This window comes from Madurella fahalii (genome assembly GCF_045866475.1).
Source record: "Madurella fahalii IFM 68171 DNA, scaffold_5, whole genome shotgun sequence".
NCBI lineage: Eukaryota > Fungi > Ascomycota > Sordariomycetes > Sordariales > Madurella > Madurella fahalii.
In genome coordinates, this window is record NW_027263975.1 from 728,528 (window position 1) to 741,835 (window position 13,308).

Consider the following 13,308-nt stretch of genomic DNA (forward strand, 5'->3'; position numbering starts at 1 on the left):
AAACCCAGGTCAAATCAATACCTACTTGTAGTAGTTATGTATGCTCATGTTCTGCTGATTGCATGACACCTTCCGGGCACAACCAAGGGGCCTGCGAGGAAATGAATGACTGGCGGTTGTCCAGACGGCAGCACCCCGGATGTCCCGGCCGAGATCTAAGATAGTGTTGGATTGATTCAACTGTATTGCTCCGTTTCCCCGTATTAACCCAGCGCAACCCGCCCATCTATCCATCACCGCACTCGCCGCCTCACTGATCAAACGGCGGGAGCCTTGACCGGCCAGACCGTGCCATCGGCCATTCCAAAATATGCAGCCACGGGTTTCTGGGCGCCGCTGGCGATCTCCAAGCCATTCTTGCCGTAAAACAGGCCAATCTCCGCCACACCCGGAATCTTGATTAGCCTGTCGGCCAGTTCGTCGACGGTCCACACGCCATTGGTCCCACCGCTCGCGCCGTCCTTGGCAAGCCGGAGCGGCGCGAAAGGTGCGTCGATGATCCACATGCCATTGTCCGTGACGACTGCGCCGGCCTTGCCCGGCTGCCCGGACCGGATGAGAGGGTTCAGTGAGCCCAGCCGCTTGAGCTCGTCCAGGACTCTCGGGGCGGCCATGGGCAGGACCTCGATAGGGATCCCCTTCTTCCAGCTGCTCCCCAGGCGCGACGAGCGCTTGCGGAAGTCGGCGACGCAGACAAACTGCTTGGCGCTGGCCGCCACGATCTTCTCCTGCCACAGACAGGCGCCGCCGCCCTTGATCAGGTTCAGCTCCTCGTCCACCTCGTCGGCGCCGTCAAAGGCTACATCCAACTGCTGCCCCGCCGGCAGCTTGCTGATGTACTGCAGGTTCAAGCCCGCCTTCTCGATCAGCTCCTCGGACTGAGCGCCCGTGGGGTAGAAGGTCATTTTGGAGGTGATGGCGCGGTCGATGGCCGCAATCGCCTCGACCACATACACAACGGTGCTTCCGGAGCCGATGCCGATCCTGGTGTACTCGGGACGCAGGTAGTCCCTGACGGCGTCGAAGGCGGCGAGGCGCTTCGATGTCTCAACCAGCGCGGCCTGTGCCTGTGGTGAGATCGTAGCCTGGGGCGTCGACGTGGCCATGGTGCGCAGAGTTGGCGGTATGGCGATTCGCGTTAATGGACGGATCGGCGGCGGCGGCGGCGGCGGCAAGCTTGTTGTACGGCTGAGAAGGTTCGGAAATGGCGCGCGAGCTGCCCAGGTGCTGGTGGAGCGGCAGGACACGCCGCCGCCGAGAGGCGGGCGGGCAACGTGGGGTGCGAAAAGGGGAGCAGTCGACGTGAGGTGAAGGTGGGGCCCACGGGCCACCCGGTCTAGCCTTGCCAATGATCCTATCCTGTGCTTACTCATGTGATTGCGTCGCCGACGAAACAGGAACCACCCGCTTCCAGCTCTGTTGACTTGCATCCGCTGAAGCACAGGATCGTCATTGTGTTTCAGGCTGCACTCCGTTAAGAATCAAGGTAAGAAACTTTGCCAACCAAAAGGGCCTGCGCTCATCAGCAGCTTGCCCCACCAGGCGGGGTAGCAGAAAAAGAGTGGAGTCACGTGGTGGCACATTTGTGGCTGACTCATCACATCATGTACCTCAATGCTACCAGCTCGATACGCAAACAAATTGCGTAAAAGCACCACGAGTATTCCTCCACTTACTTCAAATCCAGTACTTCCATTCTATCTCAGCTACTCCTGTCGCTATCATACTGGCCTATTCCCGGCATCAGCATAAAAAGGCTGGATTGTCGAGTCCCATCACGACACCCAGGGCTCCTAATTACATTCCACTTTCTACTTCTTTTCTGTCTTGACCCGGTTCGCTACCTAGTCTAATGTTGCCGGACTCTCTAGTGCTTGAATCTAAAATCCAGCCTTTTGTTGCCCTGGTCGGTCGTGGTCGTCAAGTAATTTAGTCTCTCTTCGGCCGTCATTGCATTCCACTGCTTGTCTCTCTGTCTGTTTCGGAAGACATAGTACGCCTTGACCAGGCCGTATAGCACAATGTTCATGCAGAGGATGGCAAGGAGCTTCCGGTTTCCACGCCTGTACAGCGGCGCATCATCTAAAGCACCGTTAACAGCTTCGCGCACTCATCCAATCACCAAGCCCGAACTTACCTGCGCGGTAAATGTTGGAAGCGATGACAACGCTCGTCTGGACGAACATATTGTAACACGCTGCGGACACGGTGCGGGACCGCACAGTGTTTGAGTTCCGCGAGTTTCATCCGACCTGTATTGGATGCGCTGGTGTTGTGATCAGTCGTTGTCACAGAATGAAGACGGCAAGGAATCCATGGCCACTTACCATTGGGGTAACTGAGAAGGAGTGTGGTGACGACATAAACCACCCATCTGTTCAACTCCCCGGTGTCGACGACGTTGAGATATATTAGGAATGGGAGCATCCAAATCTGCCCGGACATGGCCACAAACGTCAACTCGCCGACATATTCGGCTAGGTACGTTACGCCAAGCATGGTTACCACTGGCATCGGTTAGAGATTCTGCCCTTCCAGAGTCCCGAGATAGAATTCAAAGATGCTACTTACTATGGGCGACAGTGTAAGGCATTATCAACAAGTTAGTCTGGAACGTATCAAAGCCCAGGCCCCGGAGAGAAAGAGTGAGGTACTGCGCCGGCGGTATCATCGGAATCTGGAATGTGAGTCCCAGTATATACAGCGGCCTAGGTGCAGCTCATTCAGTTTCAAAGTTCCCAAGTAGGAGCCATCGACTTTGCTTACCAGAGGTCAAAATCTTTCAGGCTCTGCCAGAGGAGTTTGAGCGTTATCGGCTGACGGTTGTGCATGTCGCTCTTGCTCGGGTCCTCTCTTAGCACACGGTTCACCATTATCTTCTCCTCACTGAGTAGGCGCGATACGTTAGCACCATCTGACGAACGGTGCAGCTGAGGCGAATCCCCTACCGTTCGGTGAACCATCCATCCTTGCCGCGAAACCAGCTCGCCGTTTGGCAGGGCCCGGCCGGCATTAGCAAGAAGGCAAAGATACCGATGACAAGAGTCAGGAGACCCTATAGTGCATTGTCAGTCGGGTACGGCTTATGCGATGACAGGGTCTACGGAGCACCCGTACCTCGATCAAGAACAACCATCTCCAGCCGGAGTGGCCTTGAACACCCCGCATGTGCAGAATACCATATGCCAGGAGGGACGAGCAAATATCAGCAATGCTCATTGCTGTCCAAAAGAAACCCAAGCGCACGGTCAACTCGTGATGCTGATAAAAGTACGAAAGGTATAAAATCACCTAACGTGTGCCTTGTGAGCTTCTGTAACCCAACACCGGAGCTTGGGACGAATGGCTCACATCAGGAATAAACCCACCCTGCAGGACACCCAGCAGATAGCGGCAGACAAGAAACGACGTGCGGCCGGACAGCCAGAACTGACAGGTGGCAACAAGGCTCCAGAGCGTGATCTGTGCTGGTATCCAGCGGTCGGGTCCAACCCACTTGGAAACCAACTGCGACGGGAGCTCTGCGCAGAGGAAGGACAGCCTGGAGATGGTGTTTCCGAGATTATAGTCTGGTTGCTAGTCAATCCTATTCACCAAAGCTTAGGACATGACTTCGAATGAATGGCCATCTCACCATTAGTGCTCAGTTCCAGGTCAGGAAGAAAATTATCCGTCAAAGCCTGGCCGATGTTCGCCCGGTCGAGCTCGAGAGCCATGAACATGATACAAGTCCACACCATGATCCGAAAGTCGATCTTGCGCACCAATCGATTCTCTTCGCGCCAGGTCCATCGCGCGAGAGGATCGAAACGATGGGTATTCTCCCTGTGTGCGGGGTGTGAGTAAGACCTCCAGTCCATCAATCCCGAAACCGACTGGAAGGGTCTCACCAATCGGGCCGTGGCTGATACTGTGCAGCCGTCTCGGGATCATCGAATACACTGGGCTGAGCTCGAGTTAGCTCCGAGTGCTCACCTGCGATGGGATGCGGGACAGGCTTGCTTGAGTGGCAATGGAATCTGGGTCATAGGACTTGGTCCTCTGGAACCAAAACCGCTTCTCGTTGATGGCTGCTCCGAGGGGCGGGATGGTATTCACGGACGTCGTCGAGACATCGGGTTCCAACTTGCTGTCGGGATCTCTCCCGGCCGTGACACTACGGTCTCTGGCGAGTACAGCAGCCATTGTTACCCGGGCGTTATTCCAAAAGGGTTCTGCACGGTAATGAGATCTGTTCCAGCGGTTCCTATGCTCACACATTCAAAATGGCCCACAAACCAAGCCGGAGGCCGATACCTTTATGAAAACCCCCCACCCAGATGTCAATACCATTATCGTTATCAGAGAGTAACATCATGCTAATTACACGTACTACCCATGGCGTACACAGTCCGCAGAATCACGCCTTGAATGTGCTTAGGTTCTGTATCAAATCGGAGGAAGCTCACCTTGTACCGATGCAAGCAGTATGCAAGACACACGACAACCATACCCTATACGGCGCATTCTAGATCCTCCATTACCCCATTTTCTCCGAACTGGTGCCGGGTTGTTAGTTCTTTGAACGTTGCAGCTCGGCACATGACCTACCATCTTAGGCTCCCCGGCCATAATGCGGTGATGTTTACGACTCAGTGTCCGATTGCAGGTGATGTAGAACGCTCTGGAGCCCCCCCATTTAAGCTAAGGTCGGCAGCCTGGCCCCAGGACTGCTACGGTACTACCTACAGGATCCTTGGAGTTAAAGACGACACCAGGGCAGCGGGAACTCGATATACTTCAACTATCAGGTTTATCAACAGTAGCTCCATGGTTGACCAGGCACCCCATGGTGATTATTGGATTATTGGGTACAAATTTCGAAAGGTTTGGTGTTATCGACAGGCCGTCGTGTCAGGAAGGGATAATTATCCCTACCGGGTGTTTTTCGCCAATAGACAGGAGGCAGTAATGACGTGATGAGACGTGCTAGCCCCAGCAACTGACGCGACGCTATCACGACTATTAGTGACCTTTTAGACACAGAGCTAGACATCAGTAATTGCCCAATCATAGTTAACGAAAACTGCCAAGTTGATGGTGACATGGCAGGTCACCTTGTAGCTCTCTCTGACCTAGGAGACTGATCCACTTGCCTTGGATCCCGGTGATCACATCATCCTGCTACTAATGAGGCTAGTTACACTAAAACATGGCGCTCAACCCGAAACCGAGGCACAGGAGCACGGCTCGCTAAAAAAGCGATATCTAATGCCGTCACGAAGGCGCGTATAAGCCCTTCTATTATCCTAGCGTGGGGGGTTGTTGCCGCAAGGACGCACCACAGTCCTTCCAAAATAACGACCAATCTATCCCCCGTGCAATGCAGATACGCACATACTATGCCATATATCGCCCTTCCCCGCACTCTCTGAGTCTCATCTCCGGCAAGATAAGGCCGCTCTTCATTCGAGCCGATACTATGTCCGTTAAGGCCGGGTCTTGGTAGAGGTTAGATCCGACAGTCTATCCACCGAACTCCTACCCTACAATGATTGCGGAATACACCATCGATAGTCCGTCATCGTGACTATTAGAACTGATTCGATGGCTGGCGCCGCATCTGTCTACACGAACTGGTGGTCTTAGGCAACTCGATGCAACATCGGAGTGCGAAGCGGGGGGGTGAGCATGCGTTACTATGGAATAAGGGTTCTAATGAGGCGAATATATCGCGTCACGCCGGCCAGCCGCGCCTCTTGACCCAAGTATGCCGCCTATATAAAGACTCTGGGAATGTGTCGAAGTCCGCATCTCTCAGTCCTGAGGTCAACCCAGGCAGGTTTTTCTCATTGATTTGCTTTCCAAATTACATTGCTTCGTACTTGATACTCTGCTCGCACAATCAGCACAATGACCCCTTCAGCAATTGAGGTTGGCATCCCTGTGAGCACCAAGGGAACAACCCGGGAGCCTCTCAAGCTATCTGGAGCACTCGATTCATACAATTCCTTTGATGTCACGCCAGCCATAGGCCGCGAGTTTCCTTCCGTCAACCTTGTTGAATGGCTGAACGCACCCAACTCGGATGAGCTGCTCAAGGATCTAGCCATCACTAGTAAGTCATGGCACCTCCCATCCTCCTCGCACCGGCCTGCTAATGGCTTTAGTCTCCCAACGCGGCGTTGTGTTCTTCCGTGCCCAGAACGACTTAACCAATGAACTTCAGAAGAAGCTGATCCTGCGCCTTGGGGAGCTCACGGGACGGCCTGCGACGTCGGGTCTCCATATCCACCCTATCCTCAACTCGGAACGTGAGCTGGGAGGAAGTGATCCCGAGATTAGCACCATCAGCTCGATCCAGAACAAGCAGTTCTATGCCCAAACTGTGCCCGACGCTCTCAGCCCCAAGAAGCAGAGCAGCGCCCAGTGGCATAGCGACATTGCATTTGAACCCGTCCCGGCGGACTACACGTCCCTCCGCCTCGTTGAGCTGCCCAGTACTGGAGGAGGTAAGCGGCACCAGATTTACTAGTACTGCGCGTACGCGGCTCTTGCTGACACGAAAACCCAACTCTATAGACACTCTCTGGGCGTCAGGCTACGAAATTTATGACCGCATCAGTGAGCCATATCAAAAGTTCCTTGAGACACTCACCGCTACCTTTGAGCAACCGGGCTTTCGCAAGGTCGCTGAGCAGTCCGGATTCAAACTGTACGACAAGCCGCGCGGCGCGCCTGAGAATGTCGGATCCGAGCTCAAGGCTGTCCACCCCGTAGTGCGCACCAACCCGGTCACTGGCTGGAAGAGCATCTTCCCCGTGGGCGGCCACGTCAAGCATATCAATGGCCTGACCGACGAGGAGAGCTCCAAGCTGCTGAACTGGTTTCTGGATCTCGTGTACAAGAATCACGACCTACAGGTCCGACTCAAGTGGCAGAGCCCGAACGATATCGGTAAGTCCTAATCAAAGTGATAATCATATGCCTCGAGATGTAAAAGGCTGATCAGAGTTTATCGCCAGCCATCTGGGATAACCGGTCTGTGTTCCATACAGCAACCTTCGACTACCTGGATGGGAATTACGGTGAACGGTTCGGAAATCGAGCAGTGGGTCTAGGGGAGAGGCCGTACCTGGACCTTAATAGCACTTCGCGGAGGGCCGCATTGAGCAACGCTTAGCCTGACGAAACCAGCATGACCGGGGGGAAACTGCCTTCATTTGCACCTCGGTTACAAATAGTAAACTAGGACTACTCCAGATGACATAGCTAGCCATTGATTGATTTACAATGACCGCCACTTCACCCCTTTCATTGCTCGGTTCATTCTCAAGCCCCAATGAGCGGAACCAACAATATAGCTAGGTCAGATGGCGAAGTATAGCTTGTTACTTCCTGGTTAGAAATCATGATAAAGGCTCTGCGTCAGACTCCCAGTCCGACCATACATATTTTCGTTCCCGCCACCCGCATCCCGGGGCTATTCGAGCGGTCTTGTAGTGACACTGGTAGGCTGGACGCTGAGCTTATGATCTCTGTACCATCTCTATTCCCAGAGAAATTGCTACTGATATCTAATCTTTTTATCATTTTCTACCGGTCACTGCCATCCAGGAAGTCCCCAGTTGGTTGCTTTGCGCTCGTTGGCTCAGCTTCCCCCGGAGGTACTGGGGGATGGTGGCCACCACTGTCGCTCTTCAGGCCAAGACGGCCCTGGAACGGTGCAGTGTTCACGAAGGACGTCAACAGTCAACGTACCGTCGAGGCCACGTTCCTGGATGTAACTTTTCTCAATGAAGGCTATCGTGCGAAGACCGACCCGGTCCATTAGTCGACATGGCAGCACTTGGGCCTGTAATATGTCCTCCCAGCATTGATCGATTTCCGAGGGGCTGCTGACGCCCTCAGCGAGAATTACGAGAATCTCTCGCTTGATAGCCGCCTAGGGGCGACTGAAAATAAAATTATCGTACGAACGATCGGTGTAATCATACTCAGCTTCACAACTAGACGGGGGAAGTCAAAGAGCGTTTGAGGTAAGCTTACACAGTTGACTCCTTTCTCGCCGTCGCGGGAAGCATTTCACACTTCGTTAAAATGCCGCTTAAAAAAGGGAAGATGGCGGGCTCTGTCCCGCCGTCCGCCATGAGTCCCACGGTGCGTATTCTCCTGGCATGATGAGGTGGATGTTGCAGATCTGGCGACGATGCTACTTGCTCGCAACCTTTCCCCGCATCAGGTTTAACTTGAATTATAAGCTACTAGAGCCCAGGATGCAGCCTGTGGGCGCCTTTCGGTCAAGCGCAGCAAATGTCGATCTTGAACTCAAGTTTTTCGGGCACTGTCTCAACAACAAGCTATGCCTCGCCCACTGCCGTGCTGGTGCCTTCAAAAGCCGCGTAAGGACTGAGGTGAACATCCCAATGCGGCCTGGAGGGTTCGCAGCATACGTTCCACGACACCAATGTGTTGCGAACCAGCATGAACCGCAGCCAATCTTTGGGGTCAAGTAAACGCACCGGTGCCGATACCGCTAGCTTTGGGCGACCTGATGATACCGGGACATAGAGCACTGACGTGTATCAGTTAGATCTTGAGGCGCGCGGAGCCGGATAGTGGGTAATTTCCTCATAAACTTCCAATTTAGACCAAGCCCAAGCGCTCGCGACGACGGACAGTGACGTCTCTACGGCGGTGGCGATGCCAGCAGAACAAGCATGACCGGCCAGAATCCGTGGCCAAGGAGGACGGCAACGGTCACGCGATCAACGGCCGCAATACTCTAGTGAACTCGACCACCCAGCATCTCCCAAATCCGCCCCGCATCCAAGTCACGTAGCAACGCCGACGGCGGCGACTTCAGTGGTGGTTGAAATTGTGTGGGTGTAAGCCACGCTCCTTGCTATTATCTCGGTGGACAACAATGTCAGCCGTTCGTCTCGACGGAATGGCCAGCCTCCTGCAGCATGGTGACGCTGCCGGGAATAGTCCTTGATATATTTCGAGATGTCACACACTAAATATTCAGTCGTGAGCCCAAAGCATCCCCCTGTCGGAGTAGTTGTTACTCTCGCTCACCTTTGCCGTGGACGATCAGTCAGAGGTCGTCGGGTTTGTTGTGCTACAACACATTAGACAGAGTGGACATCGAGGTGGCCGAAGCCGCCGTTGCTGCAGGCTTGTATCCCATTCGAGCGGTTGTCATGACTTGTCGAAAAAAGGGGGCGAGTTAGCAACGCCAGCACGACACTTCCTAAGCATCGCCAGGGCGCTGATGTACAAGACCGGGATCCCTTCTGAGCGCGGAAACGGCTCGTTGTCCTGGAACTTCCGGCCCTTGATCTTGAGTTGGATGTGTTGCCTTCCGATCCTCGAGTTTCTCGTGACGGCCTCGCCGCCGATCAATGATTCATGGGCGAGCTGCAACAAAAATCCGAACAAGCTACCGGTTTCAACCACACGCCCATCCGGGTAGCCATCAAGCGGAATTATGAACTGCTAGCATCGCAACCACAAAGCTTCGCATGGCCGTGCCTGTGCTGAGACGCCGATCACGCCAAGCCACGCGGAATCAAATAGTCTGATTAGTACTCCTCATACAACAAGATCACTGCATCCTCGACGTCCCGCACGCCCTTGAAGAAAGCCGCAGTCATCCCAAATCATTGGGCCCCGTTCCCATCACGGCTTCACAAACCTTTTACTTTGTTGGGGATCCCCCAAATGCAAGCATGCCGATGCAAACGGATGCTAGGGGCAAATTTGATGATCCAAGACGCGGCGTCGCCTTGTTACCGTTCCGCAAGGCTCCTAACGGTACTTCACCACTGTTGCTACGACTAACGGGCTATGATGGTGTCCGGGCCCCAACTTCCGCTCGTCGAAAAATGGGCCGGAGGGACTACGACGGCACAGGGCGTATTGTCGTTTCCCGGCCCAATAGCTGTGCATTTACAAAGATGGGCAGCCGGTGCAAGCTCCGCAGGGCCCGGCTGGGTTGCCGCCGGTGGGCAGCTATTACGAGGTCTTCCCGGAGCACCTAGGCAACCACTACAGGCTATTCCGGAAATACGGCCACGTCATCAAGACGGCAAACATGGACAAGACGATTTACTGGGCTGATAGCCCCGACGTCGCACTCGTTGCACTTTCCGAGTCGACATACTTCACTAAGATCAACGAGGACTACCCCCTGTGGGGCGTCAAGGACACACAGCCATCTTCGTCCGCGAAATTGAGGATGAGAACTGGCGGCTAACACACAAGTTCCTGCCACCCGCTATGGGCCCCAAAGCCGTCGAGCACTACGCGTCCCTGATGCAGCAATGCATGCGGTCCTCCTTCGAGGTCTTTGGTGAGCCCAATCCCTGTAGTAAGGCATGGGATGTCTGTTAGTTCATGGTCAAAATCGCGTCACAGACCGTGGGCAGGTTTGCTCTTGGCACCAACCATGACCAGTCCGATAGGATCTATGCGCCCGTCAACAGCCTCGTGGCTAACATTGTCAGCTTACTAGCGCTCAAAAAGAAAGTCACCGGGGGGGAGTGGTATCGCGTCCTACCGTACGGGGACTCAGCACGGCCCAAACAGGTGCAAGTAAACTGTATACACACCACTGGCCAAGGTTATTGGACACGCCCCCGGCCCAGTGCATCGGCCGCATGTGCCTCTTGTGTCGCCGACTACCCCGTCAATGCAGCCCACGAGAAAAGCGAGCACTTCCCCAAGCCGCTGCGTTGTCCAACATGCTCATCGTCACTGGCGCCGGGTACACCACCATGTCGGCTCTAATGCCGCCATCGAGTATGATCCGAGTTCCAGGTCATTGGATCGCTAAATCTTTGTGACAGCGAAGCGGAGAACTGAGCTGCACACACCCTCGTTCTTAGCTGCAAATAACGGACTTTGAACTGAATGTATGAATTGTGACTGCCGTACTGCGATCTACGCATCATGATTCAGTCAATCGTGGCACCACATGCCATCATATTAAACAGGACCTGAGTAGTACAGAAAGAACCACCCTTCCAGAAGCAGGGACCGGTGTTGTCATGATGGCACTCCACACTCCGCAAGCCGCTCAGTAAGCCGCCTCACTCCTGCAAATTCTCTCATTTTCCCCTTCCTTGGCTCAGGTCAGCCAGGGGTCCCAGGCCCGGCCACCCATTGGCCCCCTCTCCCGTGTGATTCAGGAGCCAAAGTGCGGGATTGCATGGTCCGCCCCGTTCAAATTCCAACCCAACCTTCTCTCAGCGCCTTCTTGCGTGACAATCCCGTCTCTAAAATGCCGGTCAGCGAGATGATCTGAACTTCCAACGCCACCTCAACCCCACTTCTCTACGTTCGGGAATTTCACACTCGACGATGACACTCCGTTTGAGGATAGTTCTTCCGCCTGGCGTCATTTACGGACTGGATCCTGGATTCCCAGCAATACACCCGAGAACGCATCATTACCATCCGTGAGGAGCTGGGTCTAGAGTGATTATGGGACGGGTGGCTAAGTGAGACGTTACCCATGAAGCACGGTCGAATTGTCTCGGGTGTCCATGATTGGAATACAGTGGTCGAAACCTGATAGGAAAAGTAATTGTGTCGCAGTTTGACCGGACATCCTAGCTGAGATACGAGAGGTTACGGCATTAATTCCGGCTGGGCATGCACAACCCTTTTGAACACCCCGACACCCATGAACCTCTCTGGTAGGGTACCTGTGTCGATAAGCGATCGGCGGTATGTCCGGAAACGGCGGCGGAAGGCGAGCCCTTCCAGTTTTGGGGGGCCTAATGGCGGTTGTTGGGGGATGGGGTAATTATCGAAGTGATGGTGGTTAATTCATCGCGGCATCATCGTATGCTGAGCACCCATTTCCTTGGATATCGGTTATTGCGGCACCTTTGTTGGTGCTTCATCTCAGTTCCGCCACTATCCCTATGAGCTCGTTGCACCATTGACCACAAGGGAGGTCAACGGCGGTGACGAGGACGAGATCGCTAAGTACCGGCTTGTGGTGATGGTAGCAAGAGAGGTCTCTGGAACCTCGGTTCAAGCGTGCCGAGGAACTTTGACCGAGATCAAATATACCCATTCTATTCTCTACCTCAATTCTCTGGGGTTGGCATGGCCTACATTGAAATTGCGTTTCGCTAGTACCAAGATGACTGAGTGCTACTGACTGTGCAAAACATCGCGTTGAGAACCATGGGGGTGAAAACAGTTCCATCGGCTTCCAGAACCGACTGTAAATACAGTCTTTTGGACCCTGAAATGAATTGGCTACGGCAAGTCAACGTTACCAGACTGAGCTCCAAATCCCAAATGGAGTGCGCTGAAGCACTTCAACGGCGCTTCCTAACGAGGTGTCGGTAGTGAGCAGACCCATGAGGTATAGGTAGCAACTCCTGTGCCAGTGGTTGTGGTATATGCAATGCGCGTACGCGGGAACGTCTGCGTGTTTACATCAACCACCGCCGTGCCCGTCAGGGTCATAACCGTGTTGTGGATCACAGTCACCGTAGTATACACGACAGTATGGACCTCGACCGGCGTGTTCCCTACATCTTCCTGCCGAGCATTGACAGCCCCTGGTGTCCTAGTGCATTCCCATGGGTGCGCCGTATAGACAGTGGTGGTAGTCGGCTGGCGGGTGATAACAATTGTTGTTGTTACCGTCGGGCTAGGGTTGTTGCAGATGGTTCTAGTAGAGGTCCCTGGAATGTGGGCGATCGTGTCTGTTACTACCGCCACACTGTGTTTGGTGGCAATGCTGTCTGTGCTGAAGTACTCCCAGTCCTCTAAAGTCCGCTCCGGTGTCGGAAGGGTCACTCCAGGGATGGTGGTAGAGCGCGTCGAGGACGTCAGACAAACGCCCGTCACGATGCTAACGTGCTCCCAGGCTGACCATGTCCAGGTCAGGTGGGCCCAGTCATGGTACTGAACCACCAGGGTGTTGAGGCAGTGGTAAGAAACCCGTGTACCGAGCGGGGTTGTGACCGTGACCGTTGGCGTGTGGAATGAGAAATGCGTAACGGGAGGCCGGTTGGTATCGGTCACTGTGACCGTGCTCCTAGTCGTCACTGTCTCGGTTTTCGTAGAGGGCAGATGACCCTCGGGTGGATAACGAAATTCGTACGTGATACAAGATGAAGTTATAGTGCTGGTGAAGGGTGGTGGGCCCGCAGTGCTCGTCCATCCGGCGTCTCTCGTGATAGTTGGGTCTCGGGGGTTGACCGTGACTGTAGTTGGAGCTATCCAAGTGGTTGTGGTTGTGGTCGAGTTTATGTGGTCCCGCCGGACAATGTCATTGGGTTGAAGAGAACTCGCTGC

At 54.2% G+C, this 13,308-nt stretch overlaps 4 protein-coding genes across 4 annotated transcripts; 2 read left to right on the forward strand and 2 right to left on the reverse strand.

The window, feature by feature from the left end:
* Positions 1-257: 257 nt before the first annotated feature.
* On the reverse strand, positions 258-1,106 carry RKI1 (ribose-5-phosphate isomerase rki1; the record flags this gene model as incomplete). Its single annotated transcript, XM_071064200.1, has 1 exon — positions 258-1,106. The coding sequence occupies one exon, from the start codon at positions 1,104-1,106 to the stop codon at positions 258-260; it is 849 nt and encodes a 282-aa protein (XP_070920301.1).
* A 761-nt stretch (positions 1,107-1,867) lies between these two features.
* On the reverse strand, positions 1,868-4,185 carry MFIFM68171_08782 (Phthalate transporter; the record flags this gene model as incomplete). The annotated part of the gene is made up of 12 exons (XM_071064201.1): positions 1,868-2,082; positions 2,138-2,174; positions 2,253-2,266; positions 2,328-2,507; positions 2,572-2,708; positions 2,767-2,886; positions 2,949-3,055; positions 3,118-3,291; positions 3,352-3,569; positions 3,635-3,825; positions 3,891-3,946; positions 4,003-4,185. 12 exons carry the CDS (start codon positions 4,183-4,185, stop codon positions 1,868-1,870), a joined length of 1,632 nt encoding a protein of 543 aa, XP_070920302.1.
* Positions 4,186-5,892: 1,707 nt separating this feature from the next.
* MFIFM68171_08783 (Alpha-ketoglutarate-dependent sulfonate dioxygenase) lies at positions 5,893-7,162 on the forward strand (the record flags this gene model as incomplete). The annotated part of the gene is made up of 4 exons (XM_071064202.1): positions 5,893-6,097; positions 6,150-6,491; positions 6,562-6,936; positions 7,005-7,162. 4 exons carry the CDS (start codon positions 5,893-5,895, stop codon positions 7,160-7,162), a joined length of 1,080 nt encoding a protein of 359 aa, XP_070920303.1.
* A 2,551-nt stretch (positions 7,163-9,713) lies between these two features.
* MFIFM68171_08784 (uncharacterized protein) lies at positions 9,714-10,240 on the forward strand (the record flags this gene model as incomplete). The annotated part of the gene is made up of 2 exons (XM_071064203.1): positions 9,714-9,798; positions 9,942-10,240. 2 exons carry the CDS (start codon positions 9,714-9,716, stop codon positions 10,238-10,240), a joined length of 384 nt encoding a protein of 127 aa, XP_070920304.1.
* Positions 10,241-13,308: the final 3,068 nt, after the last annotated feature.